The sequence below is a fragment of the Bidens hawaiensis genome, unplaced genomic scaffold (genome assembly GCF_021521415.1).
Source record: "Bidens hawaiensis isolate Kalapana, Puna unplaced genomic scaffold, B.hawaiensis_p1.1 tig00079050_1, whole genome shotgun sequence".
In the NCBI taxonomy this organism is placed as follows: domain Eukaryota; kingdom Viridiplantae; phylum Streptophyta; class Magnoliopsida; order Asterales; family Asteraceae; genus Bidens; species Bidens hawaiensis.
In genome coordinates this window covers 4336-26081 of record NW_027506740.1, presented here as the reverse complement: position 1 = coordinate 26081, position 21746 = coordinate 4336, and the positions used below count along the sequence as shown (strand labels likewise).

Genomic DNA, 21746 nt, shown 5'->3' with positions numbered 1-21746 from the left:
GGGGATGGTGGTGTGTGGTGGTGGATGGTGGCTTTGAATTAAATATTATTACCTTATTAGCTTATTAACTTGTATTTGTTTACTGATTTGGAATATCAAGTTTTGATTAAGTTTTTGATTGAAGTATTCTTATTTATAATACGTAGATGTTCAAGTTTTAGTGATATGGAATTAATGTTAACTTTCTAACTGTATTTTTCTTTTCAATACAAATGGTGTTTTCTAAGGTTTGTATCTGATCAAGAGAGAAAGTGATTTGAAAAGTTAAATTGAAGTTTTCAAAGATAAAAAAGCTGATCATATCTTGTTTGACCAAAAAAAGAGGAAAGCTGACAATCTTATTTCTCTTTCTCTCTCCATTAAACTTTTCAAAGTTGACCCATTATGGTGCATATAGCAGGGCCCAAAAATAAAAAGATATAATATAATATAATATAATATAATAATAATAATAATAATAACTATTATTATTATTATTCTCACTCGAAATCTTCTTCAATCCACAATTTTCTTTCTTTCTTTCTCAATTCTCCCCGATTCCTTTGCCGATTTCTCAATTTTAGGGTTTTTTCAATCGCCTCTGCCGGTAATTATTATATTATTAATCAGTTATTATTATTATTATTATTCTCTCTGTTTGTTGATTTCATTTTGTTTAATTTTAATCAATTAATTTTGTAATCGGTGTTTCAATTCTGCATGTTGGATTTGGTTAATTGTTTATTGATTTCTGTTTGTTTGCATGTTTAATTTTGGGTTTTTGTTGGAATTGGGTGCATGCGATTGGATAATTCCAGTTTTGCTTCCAATTTGGAAGCTTCTAGATTTTAATTAATGATTTTTATTGAATTGATTCTTTTGTTATGTAATTTGAGCTTTTTTTATACAAGGTGCAATTTTCAGTTTTATTTTATTATTATTATTATTTGCATAATTTATAGATTTTAATTAATGTTTTTTTTTTATTGAATTGATTCTTTTGTTATGTAATTTGAGCTTTTTCTTATACTTAAAGGTGCAATTTTCAGTTTTATTTTTATTACTTTTTATTTATTTATTTTGCAGAATTTGTAGATTTTTTAATTAATGTTTTTTTTATTAATTTTGATTTTTGTGAATTTGGGGTTTTGATTATTCGTATGTTGTAGTAATTTGATGATGGTTGGTTATGGTGTGGTACGGTTTATCCTTGTGGTTAATTGTGGATACATGAATTGGATGCATGTAGATGCAATTGAGTGCATGTTGTGTATTTAAGCCTGTGAAACGGGCCGGTCGAATGACGGTCAAAACGGGTTATGGAAAAGTGAGATCGGGTCAAAATTGGTGGATTTAGATAAGTATCAGTTTATGTTGGGTCAAAGCTGGTGGCTTTAAGAAGTTTTCGGTTTGGTTCGGTTCAAAACCGGTGGCTTTAAAAAATGTGTCAGTACTTTGGTTCGATCAAAGCAACTCACTCTGAAAAAGTATCAGTTTGTTTGGGTCAAAATGAGTCATTTTAAAAAAAGTGTCAGTTTGGTTTGGGTGAAAACGAGGCACTTTAAAAAAATATCAGTTTGGTTTGGGTCTAAATGAGTCACTTAAAAAAAGTAGCCATTTGGTTTGGTCAAAATGAGTCACACTTAAAAAGGTATATATTTGGTTTCCTGCTAAAATGGGTCACTTAAAAATGTGTTAAAAGTTTTTGATTTAGGTCAAAACAAGTCACATTAAAACAGTATCAGTTTGGTTCATGTCAAAGTGAGTCACTTGACCCTTCTGGGCCCGTTTAAGTTAGCAAGTTTTATAAAACTGTCCAGTTTGTTTAGACTTTCAAGAATCCAACATTAGCTACATCATTTTGTACCATATTTAATAATTGAGAAAGTGATTGCTATTATTATTATGTATATTTGTGTTCAGTCATATGAAAATTGATCAAACGGTTTTGAAATTGACTATCTCATTGTCTGCAACAGGTACGCCTTGCTGGCACGTATTGCACCCGCTCCATGTCCACCACTACCATGAGGCGGGCCAACTCAGCCGACTCATCATCACAAGAGCACTCATTAGACCGTGATTCACAGTCTGATGATGTTTTTAGCGAGGATGAAGCTGATGTCAGCAAACAAACACATAATCTGCCATATTTGTCTTCATGTTAATCTTCATCTTTGTACTTGTTATATTAAATTATTAAATTAAAAATTTTAAATATATAACATATATTGATGATGAAGAGGTAGGTCCCAGCAAAGCCCAGTTGAACCAACAAGACTCACCTTGAAGAGGGACGTCTGCGCAAGGACCAACTGCTTCCGCAGGACCCACCATGCTCAGAGAAGATCTTACGCGCAGTACGCCAGCTGTTCCCGCAGGGAAAGCCTCCCAATGAAGTACCCCGCCTGTTCCCGCAGTTGCGGGTACAAGCCATCAGGGAAGGCTACCCGCACTAATAGCAAGGCTACACGCACAAGACACTAGATACTTCAGTAGTCACCTGAAGGAATGAGCAAGGCGGGAATTCTCCCGCCTAAATGAGCCAGTCCATATGCTTCTGGAAGATCTTTCGTACTATACCTGCCAAGGTATGGACAGAATAGACAAGATCTGACCAAAGCAGCCAGTGAACCAATCACAGGGTGACAGCTCACCAACAACAGTATGAAGAGGAGCACCCTCTAGTACTGTTTGTCACTATTAGCCGCTGCCTACTCACCAACCCTCACTGTGGGACGTGCGTAGCCTGCAGTTGGTGGAACAGTGCATAGCCGGCAGTGAAGGAACAGTATACAGCCGTCCTTGTCACTGTCAGCCGCAGCCTATCCACCAACCAGCATGGCTCGTCCTTGACCCACTGTTGGTAGAACAGGAATACTATTCAGCCGGCTGTACCTCTTTGGAAACCTACCTTCGGCTATAAATACTCCGACACCTTGGAATGGTAAGGATCATCTGATACATCATTATCTTATCTTCTCTAGCAATCTCTTAATATACACTTATATTCAGAGCAATCTAGTCTGATTCTCACGCAGGAGGGTGGTCACAAGGAGGAACCCCCCCTTCTTAGTGACGAGCTTACGGTGTCTGTTTTGCAGGTCATCTAAAGAACAGCCTTCTTTGCTGGACCTCATCCTCGTGGGAAACATTATTTAACCTCCAGATTATCCATAATCTGCCCGGGTTCACTTAGTGTTTCTTCATTGGCGCCATCCGTGCATAAAAGCTAGAACAAATTCTTAGTTTTTTCTAAATTTCTGAAGAAATTGTTAACGTTACTCCGGTTCCAAAGCCAGTAAGTGACCAAGAAACCCCGGTAACCACAACCCCAGCAACTGGGGGGAACACCGGCGGTTACACAAATTTTACGAACACTACCCCGGTTACCCAAGCCGGGACAAGTGCAGTAAATAATATTTCACTGGGGTTCACTGATGCCCAGTTGGAAAAACGGACGAGGGTCCCTCGCCAAACACTCGATCAAGTTAAGGCGTGGGCCGAAGCACGTAAGAAAGAGTTCCAGGCTGAGTTGGATGAACGCTTGCGTTCACTTCAACAGGCTGACGAATTCGGTAGTACTCGCCAACATCTCAACATGAACAGTTGGTCCGAGTACTCAGACGATGAAAGGGAAGAATCCGATACCGACGCAAACCCTCGCCATAAGGCGAAAGGGAAGCGTAAGGAAACGGACTTCCAACCGATAAGGAATTTTGGAGAAACCTTTAGACCAACAAACGCGGGGAGAGACCCACGTGACTTCTCCAAAACCTTTAGAGCAACTGCTACAAATGCAGGACAGTCCAAGTTTGCAAGGGACATTGCGGAAGCAATCGCCCCGAGAAGTGCCAAACAAATGTCCAATATCGGCACTTATGATGGTCTTTCCGACCCAGACGATCACCTGAACAGATTCATTGCGGGGGCAACCGTCAGTAATTGGACGGAACCCACGTGGTGTTATATGTTCCAGATGACACTGGTTGAAGCGGCCAGGGCATGGTTTGATCGTGTACCGGTCCACCACATCTATGATTGGGCGGACTTTCAGAACAAGTTCAGCCAACACTTCAGCCAACAGAGGAAGTATACTGAAGAACAGTGGACGATCCTCAACTGCGTTAGAGAGGAGGAGGAATCTTTACTAGACTTCATCACTCGCTTCAACTCCAAAAAACTGAGTCTGGGCAACATAAGCGAAGATCTTGTTCGCGCCGCTTTCATCCAGGGCGCAGAATACCCAGAGCTTATCCGCACGTTGACGGGTAAGGACGGCATGCCATCGACATGGGATGCCATCATGACGGCGGCCAAGAGCTTTGCCGAGACTGAGAAGCAGTTGGGAAGAGATCTTCCCCAGAGTACACACCTCTACACGCAAAGGACCAGAGAAAACAATGTTCGGACCGCCCGGCAAAATAAAAAGAGGAAGCTAGGTATTTGGCAAAGAGTAAACTTTGACACCTCATCTAGCTCCCGCCCTCTTGTTGGCGGAAGGGATAACACGCACCCTTCAAGCCGAAGAAACCGGTGGACGCCACTCACCAAAAGCGTCACGGAGATATTTGCCACCGAAAAACTACCATGGCCAAAAGCCCCAATGATCCGGCAACGACCTAATGCAGATCAGAGCAAATTCTGCGACTTCCACGGGGCAAAGGGTCATGGTACGGAGGAGTGTACATCCTTGAAGGATATTGTCGAGACATTCGTCAAGGATGGAAGACTTACACACCTTGTGGCATCTATCAAGAAGGGAGGAAGGAATGATAACCGGTACAGAGGCAACGGTCGAAAGCCCGTTGACATCAGCATCAACATGGTTCATGACAACATCAAAGGAAGAAAAAGGTGATGGACAGAACCATGCGCGTGGAAGGAAGCTGAAGTGCGCTTCCCGCGAGTGCCAGGAGGACCCAGCAAAGAAGGCCCTATCGTCATCAAAAGCCAGCTGGGGCACTACATCACCTCCCGCACTCTAGCTGACAACGGCGCCTCGTCAACGGTGATGTACAGGCAGTTCTTCGACAAGCTAGACGACGAAGACAGGGAACGCCTGGAAACGGTCTACGCCTCGATGGAAGGGTTCGACGGCAGCACAAACACCCCCCTGGGTATCCTATCTTTCCCCGTCACTCTTACGGACGGGAAGCACTCCCGCACAGAAGAGGTGGACTTTGTCGTGATGAGAAAGCCACACCACACATACGACATCCTCTTCGGGAGAGATGGGATGGCAAGATTCAACGCTGTGGTATCTTCAGTCCACAGCATGATGGGATGGCCAACAGCTGAGGGTGTAGCGATGATCACCGGCATTCCCCAGGTATGCATCGCATCTGTCTCATCTAAACCCAAACCAAAGATGGCTAAACCAACCATCGTCGATCCAGAAAAATGGGCCCTCAACGGCAGACACCCTGACCAGACTGTTACAATTGGCCCAACAATCGTTGATCCTATGCGCACCTTACTCAAACGCTTACTACAGAAAAACGCTGACATCTTCGCGTGGACACCAGCTGACATGACTGGTGTACCTCGAAGTAAAGTAGAGCATAAGCTCAAGTGTGACCCGGCTTTTACGCCAGTCGTTCAAAAGCGCAGAGTAATGGGGGCAGAACAGGCTAACGCGTGTAGAACCCAAGTCAAGGAGCTCCTTGACGCGGGCATCGTACGCGTTAGTAGATATCAAACATGGGTTGCAAATCCCGTTATGGTACCGAAGGCTAACAAACAATGGCGCATGTGCATAGATTTCAAAGATTTAAACAAATCATGCCCAAAAGATTGTTACCCGTTACCCGAAATTGACCTCAAAGTGGATTCATTAGCACCGTTCCGCCTTAAATGCTTTCTTGACGCATATAAGGGGTACCACCAAATCCACATGGCTGTAGATGATCAGGACAAAACCGCTTTTCGGACGCCCGATGGCACATTTTGTTATCAAATGATGCCATTCGGACTTAAGAATGCAGGGTCCACATACCAACGCCTGATGGACAAAGAGTTTCATGCCCAAATTGGGAGAAACTTGGAAGTCTACATGGACGATTTGGTCATCAAAAGCCCTGAGCCAGAAGCGATGTTGAAAGACATCGAAGAAACTTTCAACACGCTTAGAAAGATAAACATGAAGCTCAACCCGAGCAAGTGTTCCTTTGGGATGGAAGAAGGGAAGTTCTTGGGAGTCATTGTTACTAAGAATAGCTTCAGAGAGAACCCTGAAAAGGTCGAAGCCATTATCAAAATGGAATCACCTACAACCATCAAGCAAGCTCAGACACTGAATGGACGCTTAGTCGCACTTAACCGCTTTTTGTCAAACCATGCGGATAAATCGTTCCCATTCGTGTCAACGCTGAGAAACTGTTTGAAGAAAACGCACTTCCGCTGGACACCGGAAGCGGAAACAGCGTTCCAGGAAATTAGGTCACGATTGATCGAACTCCCAACGCTCACAGCACCAGAAGCGGGAGAGGAATTAATCATATACCTCTCTGCCACAGAGAGAGCAACCGGGGCAGTCCTGTTAGTAGAGCGGAAGGGTATCCAGATGCCTATTTACTATGTTAGCCGTGTCTTAACAGACGTTGAAACCCGGTACTCCACCCTGGAAAAATTAGTCTTAGCACTTGTACAAGCTTCACGCAGACTAAGACGATATTTCCAGGGTCACCCAATCACCATTCTCACCAACTTCAAACTCGCAAACGTTCTAGGCAAACCCGAATTATCGGGACGTCTAGCAAAATGGGCAATTGAGTTGGGGGAATATGCAATTAAGTATAAGCCAAGACCAGCTATAAAAGGCCAGGTCCTGGCCGACTTTATTGCATAAGTCCCCGCTTCGCGAAAGAAAGAGTGTCAGGAGGAGGCTCAACCCTCCCCAGCACAGGACATCAATGATGTCTGGCGACTCTACACTGATGGAGCAGCCAATAACGAGGGTTCAGGCGCAGGGTTGAAATTAACCAACCCAGCAGGCCAAGAATACACTTACGCTATCCGGCTAGATTTTCCAAGTACGAATAACGAATCCGAGTTTGAAGCATTCTTGGCCGGGCTGAGAATTGCGCGTAAGATGGGAGTGAAAAACTTGGAAGCCCACGTGGATTCCATGCTAGTGGCCAACCAAATAAACGGGACGTACACGGCCGTGAACGACACAATGGCCCTGTACCTCGCACAAGCAAAAACCCTTATGCGCGATTTTAACGATTGCAAAGTCATACACGTCAAGCGTAGTGAAAACAAATCTGCTGATGCGTTAAGCAAGCTTGCGTCGTTAGCCTTCACCCACTTGGGAAAAGATATCCGCATTGAACTCCTCGGGGCACCTTCAGTCCCGCACAAGGAAGTTTGTGTCATCCAAACCGGCACAGAAACGTGGATGACACCAATAATAAATTACCTTGCGGCGGGTATACTACCAGAGTCAAAAACACAGGCAAGAAAACTACGCTGTAAAGCACTAAATTATCAACTCATCGATGACATCCTTTACAGACGTAACTTTCTTGGCCCGCTCCTAAGATGTGTGGACAACCAAGATGCTGACTACCTCCTAAGGGAAGTACACGAAGGCATCTGTGGAGTACACGCAGGTCCACGCGCTGTTGTAGCTAAGCTGAACAACGCGGGATACTTTTGGCCGGGGATGCATACGGATGCGCTGGCATACATCAGAAAGTGTAGGTCTTGTCAGCTCTACGCACCAAACACGCATCGCCCGAAGAATGTACTTGTTCCAGTCACCTCCTCATGGCCATTTCAGAAATGGGCCATCGATGTGACAGGCCCATTTCCTACAGCAGCAGGAAACGTCCGGTTCCTAGTGGTAGCCATCGACTACTTCACCAAGTGGATAGAAGCAAAACCCTTGGCCCAAACAACCGCGAAACACATCAAAAAATTTATTTGGGAATTTATTATTTGTCGTTTTGGACTTCCACAGAATTTGGTGAGCGATAACGGCACCAACTTTGCTGACAAGAAGCTACAAAAGTGGCTGGATGAACTTCAAATCACCCACACCTTTACCTCAGTGGCGCACCCACAGGGTAATGGTGAGGTAGAAAGAGCAAATAAGAGCATCGTCGAAGGCATAAAGAAAAGACTCTTGGAACACAGATCCGGCTGGGTGGACGAGCTTCCGCACGTCCTTTGGGCAAACAGAACGCTAAAAAAGGCCAGTACGGGAGAAACCCCGTTCAGCCTCACTTATGGCACTGAAGCCATGGTTCCAGTCGAAATTGGTTTACCCTCACCAAGGGTCTCGATTCAGCCAGAAGACAATGATGCGGAAAGACGGTTAGATCTTATGCTAACCGAGGAACGCAGAGACTTAGCCGCAGTGCGTGAAGAGAACTACAAGCGACAAATGCAAAAGTACTACAACACGCGGGTAAAACTCTGCAACTTCAATTTAGGAGACTACATACTGCGTAACAACGAGGCTTCGAACCAACAACGCCCAGGAAAACTGGCCCCGGTCTGGGAAGGGCCATACATTATCAAAGAAGTCCTGGGAAAGGGCGCATACCGGCTCGAAAGGCTCGATGGCACTCCCATCCCAAGAACATGGAATGGAGCTCAATTACGCAAATGTTATATGTAGATCAATTCCAAACTTGTAAAGAAAAGGCCTAGAGCCACTTCTAATGGAAATGATTCTCCTTTCACAATGTGTTGATAGCCTTACCTTTATACTTATGAACTTCCCGCACTGATGTGCCGGTATTCACCGCATAAATGGGGGAAGAAGTAAGTCGTTACGTGTGGAAGGCGGCAAAACCCGCATAAACACAACGCTAAGAAATCTCAAGTTTTAAGGAAAACCTACACGCAGGACAGATGTAAGTAAAGTCTAGCCATCCTTGTAAGTGCAAGTGACGGTCTTACCCGCACAATCACAAACAAGGAAGCAAAACTTCAACCTATCATCTACCACGTTTAAAGGTTAACTTATTCTGAACACTTAGAAAATTTCAAAGGAAAAGATGAGGAAAACTTCCACGCAGGTCAGATATAAGTAAAGTTAAGCCATCCTACTAAGTGTAAGTGACGGTCATACCCGCACAATCATGAAAGAGGAAGCGAAACAAACTTATAATTTACCACGTTAAAAAGTTAACTTATCTAAGTACTAAAGAAATTGCTAAGTTAGATTAAAACATGCGTAAAATAAACAAGGCAAAGAACTAACACAATCTTTATTCCATCATTCAAATATTACAAAGATAGCTATACAAAAGCAAAAATCTATCCTAGCAGTGGGAAGGGATCTTCAGGATCAGGCTTCAGGGCCACTTCCACTTGGACCAGCACCATCAGTAGAGCGTGGCAGTTCAAGGAAAGCTTTGAGGATAGCTAGCCCATCATCAGCAGCAGCGACTTCGTTCACCTTCTCCACCACCGGATGCGGGAAGGCGGCATACTGATTCACTGCTTGGTCGTATACAGCTTCAGTATCCACATTATACAAAGGGAAGTTGGAAGGCGGGACGCCTTTCTCAACGAACCCTAGACCAAGCAGGAAGCCGACCCTTTCCCCATCCTCGTGAGAAGCGTTGAGGGCTGCGCTCATAGCATCGTCATACGACGTCTCAGCAAAGACTCGATGCACAACCTACAAAAGAAAATATACAAGTGTCAAAACCTTTTCTATTTACAAAGAAAAGGGTAAAGACAAGAAAAGCTTACCTGAGACAACGCTTCTCGAAGAAGCCATTCCTTGGCAACCAGAGCTTCTTGGAGGGCAGCTTGAGCTTCTTGGAGGGCAGCTTGAGCTTCGTTACGGGCGTGTTCGGCTTCACTCTTGTTGAGGTTGGCAAGCAACACTTCTTTAGCCGTAGCCTCTTCGACGCCCTTTAGCTTACGCTCAGCATGGTCAAGCACCCCCCTCTGGTCCAAGATTTCTTGGAGCTTTTTGGCGTCTTCCATCGCCAAGGCATCATGAGCCTGCTGGAGAGCCTCTAATTTGGCTTTAAGCTCTTCATTCTCCACGCGTAGAGGCTCAGCAACAGCTTCAGCCTTGGTGGCCCTCTCGGTTGCGTTCCTTGCAGTTTCCTTAGCCAGCCGAAGCTGTTCATTAACAGCTTGGGCAGCCTTGGAACGGGCCTCGAGCCAGGCCTGAACTTCAACCTCGAGGGCCTTGAAGGCCTTCTCCTTCTCCGCAGCCACTGCGGTAAGTCTTTGGTTCTCCTCCCGGACAGCCCGCGCCTGAGCTACTTCTTTAACGCGAGCTGCTTTTAACTTGTCGTTTTCACGACAAAGCAGCTCGACGCGCGGCTGCATCCGGGCCAGGAGAACCCGAAGCTCATTGCTTAGCCTACCCTCCTGGTAGCTAGCCATGGCTTCCCCCAACGCACCACTGGGAGCAGCGTGACGAGCCCACTCCACGCACTCCACAGGGGTGCGAAGGGTTGTTCCTCGGCGAATGTTCCATCGTGGAACATACACTTCATTGGAATCCGACACTGCAAAAAACATAAAGCAGTTAAGAAAAAAAAAAAAAAAAATATATATATATATATATATATATATATATATATATATATAAAATGGGCCAAAAGAACCCTACGCACCTGTAGGGTCAATAACAGGCCGATAGCCGCCGAACCCATCACCTGAACCCAAGGGAAATCCATCCAAGAGGTCAGGCAGATGGGAAGGTGGCAGAGATTGGCGAGAAGCCCCATGCGTACCTGATGGATCGGCCGTCGTTGCCGATGGCGGGGGCATGGTAGCAGCCGCCGCGGTCGCCGCCGCGGAATCCGCAGCAATAGTAACCGCCGGCTCGGTGAAGGATGCTGTAAAAATCGCACTCACAGCCGGCGGTGACGTCATCACAGCTGGAACAGTCGGCTCAAAGGAGTGAGCAACTGAACCAGCGGAAGCAGGCGCAGGCGCCTGGGTCGTCGCCTCAGGTAGGCTGACCAAGCCTACCGTCATTGGCGGAGAGGTACTCTTCTGCGCTCCACCCTGGAATGCGTCAACATCCACGCCTGCGTAAAGAAGATAAGTGTTAACAATATTAAACTATGAAGCTAAAGATAAAAGAAGTTTGTACTTACGGGTTTTCTTGAGCCTAAAGGTACGGAGAGGCGGGGATGAACCCGATGGAGCCGACCTCTTCACGCCGCTCACCATGGTCATCCTGGGCTCTTCGGTGACAGTGGTCACAGCCTCCGGAATGGTGGTCTTATCACCACCGGGATTCCCCGCCATCTCTTCGCTCTCGGTCTCCGAGTCAGACCGAGGCACCGGATCGGCAGTGGAGGCCACCTTCTCCTTCCCCTTCCCACCGGCAGCCTTCTTCTTCTGCACCAACGGAGGACCATCTGCGGATTCCTCATCAGAACATACGATTAGAGGAATTCCAGCAGAGGTTTCAACATTGAGGGGTCGAGGGTTGAATAGCGCCTTACCTGGCCGCCTGGCGCTAAGGATCTCGTGGCCTAGCGGGTAGACCTCCACGAACCGATCCGCCGTTTGTTCTAGGATGGGCAACTCGTTCTCGTCTAGAGCGCGAGTACCCATCCGAGCGGGACCGTCAGCCTCCCGCGGGTTCAGGAGCGACTGCAAGTCATTCCCCTCTGAAATAAACAGTAAAGTTAGAAGAAATTCTAAATCAACAAAAAGAAACGGAGCATACCGTAAGGAACAGAGTTCGAACAATATTCAAGGACGATTGGGATCTTTTGCGCATCCGCCGCCTTCCACACCCGGCTCATCCCGAGCATCACCATCCCGGACTCCGCAAACCGGTAAACCGGAGATTGGACTCGGGATATCTTCGAAAACCATTCCGCCTCCTGGTAGTTGGAGGCGTAAAGGCTGGGAAGTGCTTGCCCATTCTTGAACTTCATGGCAATGGGGATGGCGCGAGCGGAGATGTAGAAGAACTCCCGCTTCCACGAGCGAAGACTGCGCTCGGTTACGCAGATCTTTAAACCCTTAATCCGGGTTGTCAACGTATACCACCCCTGGATGCACCTCCAAGTGTAGAAGGTCATCAGGCGGTCGACAAGGGGCTCAACGCCCAGAATCCGGCACACCCACTCGAAGTGCCGAACCTTGGCAATCGCCATCGGGTGCACCTCGGTCAGGTGCACACCGTGCCTCTCAAGGACACGGTAAACAAACTTTGTCAATGGGAACCTAAGATTCCCATAAACAAAGAATGCAGCATATACCCCGATCTTGCCTCTGGGGGCATCGTACACAGTCTGATGGGCAGGAAACTCAGGCTCGAGAGACTCGAGCATGAACTTCCTGACGACATACTGGTACAAATCACCAGGCAGAGCACACTGGCACTCACCAGCAGTACTCTTGTCATCGGCTGTAGATTCAAGATCACGAGACGACATCTTGCAAAGGAAAGAAGAAAGCGATTTCGAGAGAATGCTTGCCTGAAAGGGTGAGTATTCGCCGGAAATCGCTTAGAAGATGAAGAGAAGAGTGAAAGTGTGGATTACAAAGAACCCTCTCCCCCTTTATATACTAATCGCAATTAATGCGATGAATTTAATGCGGAGGAGAGAGAAATCGAAGGTGCAATGAAACTATGACACGTGGCAAAAAGCAAGCTGGCAACAGCTGTTGAAAGGACGTGTGCCAGTAATTTCGCGGCCACGCGCCCGAAAACTCGGGCCCACGCGCCTGAAAAAACAACTGGAATGACCATGTACTGTCACGTCACCATAACTTCCTGCACGTCCTGACACAGTCAGAAGAAACCGTCGCACGACGTTTCAGAGGTTTGGACTGTTCTTATCCTTTCACCAACTCTTCGAATTTCAAAATTTAAAAGGATTCAAAAGTAAGCGGGAAAATACCCTTTACCTTGGCAACCAAGTAACTGTAAGACAGGTGCGAGTACAGTGTTAAGGCAAAACCCTTCACATACTTAGCACCTGCAGGGAATCGACGCCAGGAATACCTTGGCAACCAAGTAACTATAAGACGGGTGCGGGTACAGTGTCAAGGCAAAACCTTTCACATACTTAGCACCCGCAGGGAATTGACGCCAGGAATACCTTGGAAGTAAAGTAGCCGTAAGACGAGTGCGGGTACAGTGTCAAGGCAAAACCCTTCACATACCCAGCGCTCCGCAGGGAATTGAAACCAAGAAGGATCTTCTGGGCAATGCTTGCGGAAACGGGAATAACATCCCCGCATAGCGGGAACGTCGAGAACTACATTGTTTGAAGCTCCAGGATGGAATTGGTGGTTTTAACATAATTGATCACTATGTCCAAAACTACCAAAACCTCATGGAGAATCCATACAAGTGGAACTCAACGCTCCTGACTTACGAGGAGGTTACAGACCTACCCGCATCATACCCAAAGATCAAGCAGGAAAGTCGGGAATTTCTGCAAGTGACATTAGGACTTCCGCGGGAAGAATCCCCATGGAAAACCTTAAAACTAAAGCCTTTTCAAAACCCCTTTTGCTTAAGTCCAAAAGTTCACCTCACTTATTAATAATTCATGAGAAGAACATTGGACTGGGGGGACCTGAAGAGGTAGGTCCCAGCAAAGCCCAGTTGAACCAGCAAGACTCACCTTGAAGAGGGACGTCTGCGCAAGGACCAACTGCTTCCGCAGGACCCACCATGCTCAGAGAAGATCTTACGCGCAGTACGCCAGCTGTTCCCGCAGGGAAAGCCTCCCAATGAAGTACCCCGCCTGTTCCCGCAGTTGCGGGTACAAGCCATCAGGGAAGGCTACCCGCACTAATAGCAAGGCTACACGCACAAGACACTAGATACTTCAGTAGTCACCTGAAGGAATGAGCAAGGCGGGAATTCTCCCGCCTAAATGAGCCAGTCCATATGCTTCTGGAAGATCTTTCGTACTATACCTGCCAAGGTATGGACAGAATAGACAAGATCTGACCAAAGCAGCCAGTGAACCAATCACAGGGTGACAGCTCACCAACAACAGTATGAAGAGGAGCACCCTCTAGTACTGTTTGTCACTATTAGCCGCTGCCTACTCACCAACCCTCACTGTGGGACGTGCGTAGCCTGCAGTTAGTGGAACAGTGCATAGCCGGCAGTGAAGGAACAGTATACAGCCGTCCTTGTCACTGTCAGCCGCAGCCTATCCACCAACCAGCATGGCTCGTCCTTGACCCACTGTTGGTAGAACATGAATACTATTCAGCCGGCTGTACCTCTTTGGAAACCTACATTCGGCTATAAATACTCCGACACCTTGGAATGGTAAGGATCATCTGATACATCATTATCTTATCTTCTCTAGCAATCTCTTAATATACACTTATATTCAGAGCAATCTAGTCTGATTCTCACGCCGGAGGGTGGTCACAAGGAGGAACCCCCCCCCTTCTTAGTGACGAGCTTACGGTGTCTGTTTTGTAGGTCATCTAAAGAACAGCCTTCTTTGCTGGACCTCATCCTCGTGGGAAACATTATTTAACCTCCATATTATCCGTAATCTGCCCGGGTTCACTTAGTGTTTCTTCAGATGATGAGTTACACCCTTTGAACTTAGATAACTTTCAACAAGGACAACATAACATCCAACTTGGAACACAAAGCATACTTCCTAGGAATGAAGAAGCCGTTGTCCCGGTCCCACAACCTGAACTACTTGTAAGATTCCTTAACTTTATATCAAGAAAAAAAGGGTAACGGTCAAACGGGCTGACCTTCTAAATTAGTTATTAATAAGAAAAAGTTTAGATTTTGATTGCAACAATGTGATCAATTTTTAACGGAATTATTTATATAAGTTAAATAAAGAATAAGAAGCGTGTTTAGGTTGGGCTGACCCGGCCCGGCCCACTCAGACACCAGTCCAACTGGTCACCGTCTGACCTGACCCGCTTGTTTATTTAATCGTTGGGTAGCAGTTATTGAGGTGTTTTTTATGTTCTGCAGGCTTGTGCACCGAATCCTTACTATGATCCTTATTACGGTGGGATGATGGCGGCGTACGGTCAGCATTTGGTAATTTTAATAGTATTTTTTTAAAGTATGTTGAATATAATGGTGTTTTGGATCAACCCAAATGAAGTACACATTTTGACCTCTGACTCGCCCGTCTGATGAAACTGGTTTGACTGATTTGATGATTTGTGTTATGCAAGGTTCATCCTCAGTTTGTTGATATGCACCAAGGATGCCTTTGCCTCCTGAAATGGCGCAAGAACCCGTTTATGTGAACGCGAAACAGTATCATGCTATTTTGAGGCGACGACAGTCGCGCGCGAAAGCTGAGCTTGAAAAAAAGCTTATTAAAGATAGAAAGGTTGACATACAATACAAACTAGGGCTGTAAACGACGAGCCGAGCCGAGCCGAGCTTTATTTCAATGAGCTAATTTGATGGGCTCAGGCTTGGCTCGTCAAAATCTCGAGCCAGCTCATGGCTTGTCGAGCCGGCTAAGCTCGCTTATCTTAACGAGCTGAAGCATTAGGCTCAGGCTCGGCTCGGCTCGGCTCGGCTCGTAGAATGATTGAGCTTGCTTGTAGCTCGTCGAGCCGGCTTGGCTCATTTATCTTAACGAGCTGTAACGTTAGGCTTGGGCTCGGCTTGTTTATTGTAACAAGCTGAAAGGTTAGGCTCGGGCTCGGCTCATAGAGTGCTCGAGCCAGCTCGTGGCTTATCAAGCCAAGTCATTTATAATAAAAAAGATATTGAACTTCTAAAAAAATTTTGTAACTTTTACACATTTATATATGTAAATAGTAAAAATAATATTGATAACATACATATAATGCAGACTTTATAAGATACAGGATTCATAAACTACATGATTTATATCTATTAAAATTTGGGTTATAATTTATATGTATTAACATCTGCGCTTTACTTGTATACAAGCCAAACTAGACTTTAACCTATTTAAATAGTTTTTAATATTTTTTTACAAGAGATCTTTTACACCCATTGATTACATATTAAAAGAAGATTTTAAAAGACATCATTTTTATGTTTTTCCTGTTAAATTTTACAGCCATACCTCCACGAATCCCGCCATCAGCATGCGATGCGAAGAATGAGGAGTTCCGGGGGGCGTTTCGCCAAGAAAACCGAAGCCAATGCTTCAAAGTCCGCCACTGATGACAAGAACGCCACATCATCAAGTACATCAAGCATGAAGCGGGCCCACTCTGAGTCCACCGAGAGTTTAAACACCCACCAAGAAGCAACTGGCGGGCTGGTCAACAGTTCATGCAATGGGCGCGCGTTTGCAGTTGATGGGGCCCGGTATGAGAGCCAAGAAGCAAGGGGCAATATGGTCAGTTCGTATCAGTTGCATGGCTCGGATATAGGGGTTGGTGAGGGTGGGTCTTTAGGTCAGCAGTGGTCAAGCATGCAGTCAAACCACGCGGCGCAGAGGGCGGTTGCCATGAAATGATGATGATGATGATGATGACAGGGATGACAACTCATTCTTGGCTGGAGGGTAAAAAGGTAAATGGCCTCTGTCATGATCGTTGTTTTGCGGATTTTTCCTTTTTTTTTTTTTTGTTAGTGGTTGTTTGTGTAGAAAGTATGATGGTGTTTGTGAGGCTTAGAAAGAATGGTTTGTGGTATTTTTGAGCCGTTTTAAATGTAGTTTACCGTTCGCTAGTTTTGGTTGACATGAGTTTAGAATTCCACATATGTTTGTTATGCATGTTGCTTTTTTACCTAGTCATGATTGTCACCTCGGTTTACAGTTGCTATATTTAAGTGGTGCTTTTATAGATACACCACCCCAACTCACATATGGGGTCGTATACACCGCTGTACGGATTATATGGTATTTGCAAGTGCTGTGTCAAGTCACATCAGTCACTTATCACTTATATGGCAGTCACATATCATACCGCTTGTATGATTTGCGAAGACACTAGTTCATATGTATGTGATGACATTTTTGACTGCCATGATAGCACTTGTAAGGATAGTGCGTGATCATACGACTAGTATATGATTTGTTGGTTGTGTGATTAGTATGTCACAGGTATATATGCGCGTATAATGTGCCCCTCCTTTAGCTTAGGGCTTATCAAAAGTCATGATTGTCATCTCTAATTAAGGGTTAATGATGCTTTAGTTTAGAGAGAATCTCATATATATATTCTTGTCATAAAATGCTATATTTTCTATGTATAACGTTCAATACCTTCATGGCATTGTTTGTAAAATACAATCATGGTGGCATGGTTTGTAAACGTATAATCATGGAAGCACATTTTCTTTGTTTTTTTTAACAAGTTGTGTGTGTTAATATGCGATGCAATGAGAACGCTGTTAAAAAATAGAATGAAGTAGACAGCGATGCAATGAGACATAAATGTTATTGAAAAGTAGAAAGAATGATACAATAAAGAATTATGGAGTCAAATTGAGGATAGAGGTAGTTGAAACCTCATGACTTTAAACTCACAAATCAGAGCTTCGGAGAGCCTTCTCTCGTGCGATAAAATGAATTCTCTGATCTATATCTATAAATATGACGAAAAAGAGTTTTATGTTTTCCCTGCATTGTGTTTGGATGAACATTTTTCCTAAAGTGTATGTCTAGAGCTTATGTTTTTCATGCATTGTGTTTGGATGAACGACTTTCCTAAGTGTATGTCCTGTATGGATTTGTCAAAAATACAATATGTTTTCATTAAAATGATTGATTAGATTGTTTGCTAAGAGGAAGATAAAATTTTATAATTTGTGAACCGGATGCTAAATAGCATAGCGTAATTACTGCATGGTGTAATACATATTACACTATCTGTTACATTCTTGATTCTCAAAATTAACACGTTAATTTAATTTATACGCTAACCATCCCCATTATGATAGATGCTAAGAAAGTAGTTCAAAATAGATTTTGTGGATATAGTTAGACGAATAAAATTTTGTTGGAGATTCTAATGCAACATCGTTGCATTGATCTGTATGACAAATGAGTCTTCAGGTGAATTATATGCTTTCAAAATTCTTCTCCCTTGGCAACCATCTACAAAAGATGAGTTACCAATCTCAACTCGATCAAACACATGCTTAATAAGCACCGGTTGTTAAGATCCAACGTAAATCAAGCTTTAAGCCGTAACCTAGCTAGGCAGTCCCACAGATACAAATACCATGTTCTCTCACATTAAGATTCAAGCACTAAAATAACCTAGAGACACAGAAAATATAAAATAACCAAATTTCAATAAACATAAATGTCTGGAAAACTTTAAAACGAAGGACGTCATAAGGGAAGTCAAAACCCGGCTTCTTGTGAACTTGCATCACCGTTATCAAGCAACAAGTTGCTCAATACCTCCACCCATCCTCACAAGTGAGGCTAGAGCACAGGAATGCAAGCCACAACACCAAATACCAAAACTCCTTATCCCAAAACAAACATAATAATAACAATAATTAAAATTGTCGAAAAACACAAACAAGACACTCCCATCAAACCAGCACCTTCACTTGGCCCCCTTCTTCACTGCAGCCTTGGTCACCTTAGCTCCAGTCGGGTCCTTCTTTTCCACGCTCTTGATCACACCAACTGCAACTGTCTGCCTCATGTCACGAACCGCAAACCTTCCAAGTGGTGGGTACTCTGCAAAAGTCTCAACAACCATAGGCTTGGTTGGAAGCATCTTAACCATACCTGCGTCACCGTTCTTCAAGAACTTGGGCTCCTTCTCAAGCTCTTTCCCGGACCGTCTGTCAATCTTGGTCAACAGCTCGGAGAACTTAACAGCAATGTGGGAAGTGTGACAATCCAAGACCGGAGCATACCCGTTTCCGATCTGGCCAGGGTGGTTCATGATAATAACCTGGGAAGTGAAACTGGCAGCACCCTTAGCCGGGTCATCCTTGGAGTTAGATGCAACATACCCACGTTTCAAATCCTTAACAGCAACGTTCTTAACATTGAACCCAACATTGTCACCAGGGAGAGCTTCCTGTAGAGCCTCGTGATGCATCTCAACCGACTTGACTTCAGTGGTCAACCCAGATGGACCGAAAGTGACAACCATACCAGGCTTGATAACACCAGTTTCAACACGACCCACAGGCACAGTTCCAATACCTCCAATCTTGTACACATCCTGAAGTGGTAGACGAAGGGGTTTGTCGGATGGTCTCTTTGGCTCGTTGATCTGGTCAAGAGCCTCAAGAAGAGTTGGACCCTTATACCAGTCAAGGTTTGTGGACCGCTCAATCATGTTGTCACCCTCAAAACCAGAGATAGGGACAAACGGAATTTTGTCGGGGTTGTAACCAACCTTCTTCAAGTAAGAAGAAACTTCCTTCACGATTTCATCGTATCTTGCCTTGGAGTACTTAGGGGTGGTTGCATCCATCTGCACAATATTATCAAAAAAAGATATTAGCATCTTTTAAAGATCTTTTACATATATGTTTTTCAAAACAAAAGATTCACCTTGTTACAACAGCAGATCATTTGCTTCACACCGAGAGTAAAAGCAAGCAGAGCATGTTCACGGGTCTGACCATCCTTCGAGATACCAGCTTCAAACCCACCAGTGGTCGAGTCAATAATCAACACAGCACAATCCGCTTGTGAAGTACCGGTAATCATGTTCTTAATGAAATCACGATGTCCGGGAGCATCAATAACCGTGCAATAGTACTTGGTGGTCTCGAACTTCCACAAGGCAATATCAATAGTAATACCACGTTCTCGTTCAGCTTTAAGTTTGTCAAGCACCCAGGCGTATTTGAAAGAACGCTTGTTCATCTCGGCTGCTTCTTTCTCGAACCGCTCGATGACACGCTTGTCGATACCTCCAAGCTTGTAGATCAAGTGTCCAGTTGTGGTTGACTTGCCAGAGTCGACATGTCCAATGACGACAATGCTGATGTGAGTCTTTTCCTTACCCATTCTGAGGTATCAAACAAACTGGCACAACAAATTGAATTAAAGTAAGTATCCTTACAAAAAAGGTATCTAAAATCAAAAAAAGAAAAAAAAAGCAAACATGTTAAAGCTAAAGTAATAATATAAAGACATTCACTAATTGTATCAAGCTATGACATAATGAATGAAACTATCAAAAGTCAAAAGCATGTTAAAGCTATATTACATACACGACAAATACATTCACTAACGGGGTGGGGTGTTTGGGATTCCTTATTTTACCTCCTTGTAACTTTTCATTAAGTTAATAAGTTACAAAAGAGTAACTTATTAACTTTTCCTCTCACAATATAAACAATCCCAAACACCTTATTACTTTTCAAAATAAGCAATCCCAAGCACCCCCTAATTGTATCAAACTATAATATTAACATGAAATTGACTATAAAAATAATTGACTTAAAAAACTGTACTACAAAAGATTGTATGTAATAACCAATTTGATAAAACCAGTAATACATAGAAGCTTATATTGAATGTAGAATTTAATTAAACTTCAATACAATATATTATGAGCTTATCCTAAATCACAGAAAACATTTTGTTACATGACAAATCTTCATACTGTTTAACCTCAAAAAAAAAAAAAAAAAAAAAAACCGAATCATGAACAAATCAAGATGTGTAGCTAACAAATCCGAGTAAACTAGAAACAATAATCAGATCAAAATCAGCTGATCGATCCAGTCAGCATAAAACTCTTTTAACTATATTTAAAAATCAACCGATAGCTTCATGAACAAGTAAGATCAATAATCATCCGCTTAAATAGACAAAACTATAAACAGTTATTAAATAAACAGCTCAATCAACCGATCGCTTCAACAAACATATACACAGACTCGCAAAATTTATCCAGAAACCCTAAATCAACCAAAACTTATCAAATCAAAGGCGATCCATGTAATACAAGCTACATCGATACAGATAAAGGTGAGGCTTGTGGTTACCTTGCTGGAGAATCTGTTGTGTGGCTGCCGGTTGGATGAGATCGATGGAAAATTGTAAAGAGAGTAGACTGCAGAGAGACTTTATAACCGAGAGGGGTGAAGGTTTATGCTAGGGTTTTCTATGGGCCGTTGGATGAGATGATCTGACGGTGGAGGATGTGTGAGGATTTGTTGTTTATTGGTTTGATTATCCGCCATGGATTCCACGTTAATTCCAGCCCTAGCCTGTTTTTCGTTATGATTGGTGGTTAATGACCACAATAAATTATGTGATTTGACTTTAAATTAAAAAAGATAAAATTATAAATAAAATGGTAAATAAATTTATAACTTGCTGTCAAAAATATTTGAATTTGGTCTAGTGGTTAGTTGGTTTGCCCTCTTCTTTGAGGATGTAGGTTTGATTTTTACTTGGGTTATTTTCACGAATATCGGGATGAAGAGACGAATCAGGGTTTTAATCCCAGGTTTGAACCCGAGGGCAGATGAGGATTTACGAATTTCATCTGCTTCCCGTGTATCAGGAGGTATGGTTTCATGGCGGTCAGGAAATAGCCTCAGAAAATATAGGTTTACACGTGAGATCATCTACCGTTCAAAAAATAAAAACTATAATCTATCTTTACGCCCTTGAGAAAACTCTTTAATCAATTGATGGAGATTAGAAACTCCTCCCAGTCCAACGTGTCTACAAGAATATAACCGTACATAAACGATCTGTCATTTCTCTTTGCTTTTTTTCTCACAATCATCTCCTCTCTCGTGCAAGGTGAGTTTTTGTGGACAGACTTTGGCCATGACAAACTGCCCAACTCTTCTCCATCTTAGCCCATGCAAGGTTGCTTATTTTGCGTTGCGTATGCACTTATTGGCTCGTAATGGCGGATAA

The 21746-nt window shown here is 43.9% G+C and overlaps 1 protein-coding gene and 1 pseudogene across 3 annotated transcripts; one reads left to right on the top strand and one right to left on the bottom strand.

Annotated features, from left to right (window-relative positions):
* Positions 1 to 555: 555 nt before the first annotated feature.
* LOC143618477 (nuclear transcription factor Y subunit A-9-like) lies at positions 556 to 16451 on the top strand (annotated as a pseudogene). Its single transcript, XR_013151017.1, has 6 exons — positions 556 to 586; positions 1959 to 2142; positions 14520 to 14620; positions 14909 to 14977; positions 15118 to 15278; positions 15987 to 16451. The product of XR_013151017.1 is annotated as a nuclear transcription factor Y subunit A-9-like (transcript).
* Positions 16452 to 18159: 1708 nt separating this feature from the next.
* On the bottom strand, positions 18160 to 20885 carry LOC143618478 (elongation factor 1-alpha-like). 2 transcript variants are annotated; one of them, XM_077090684.1, is made up of 3 exons: positions 20858 to 20885; positions 19410 to 19889; positions 18160 to 19329 (listed from the first exon to the last, which is right to left on the bottom strand). In XM_077090684.1, exons 2-3 carry the CDS (start codon positions 19869 to 19871, stop codon positions 18442 to 18444), a joined length of 1350 nt encoding a protein of 449 aa, XP_076946799.1. In that variant the 5' UTR covers positions 19872 to 19889; positions 20858 to 20885; the 3' UTR covers positions 18160 to 18441. The 2 variants fall into 2 exon arrangements, with proteins under 2 accessions (XP_076946799.1, XP_076946798.1); XM_077090683.1 differs by lacking the exon at positions 20858 to 20885 and having other exon boundaries at positions 19410 to 19903.
* Positions 20886 to 21746: the final 861 nt, after the last annotated feature.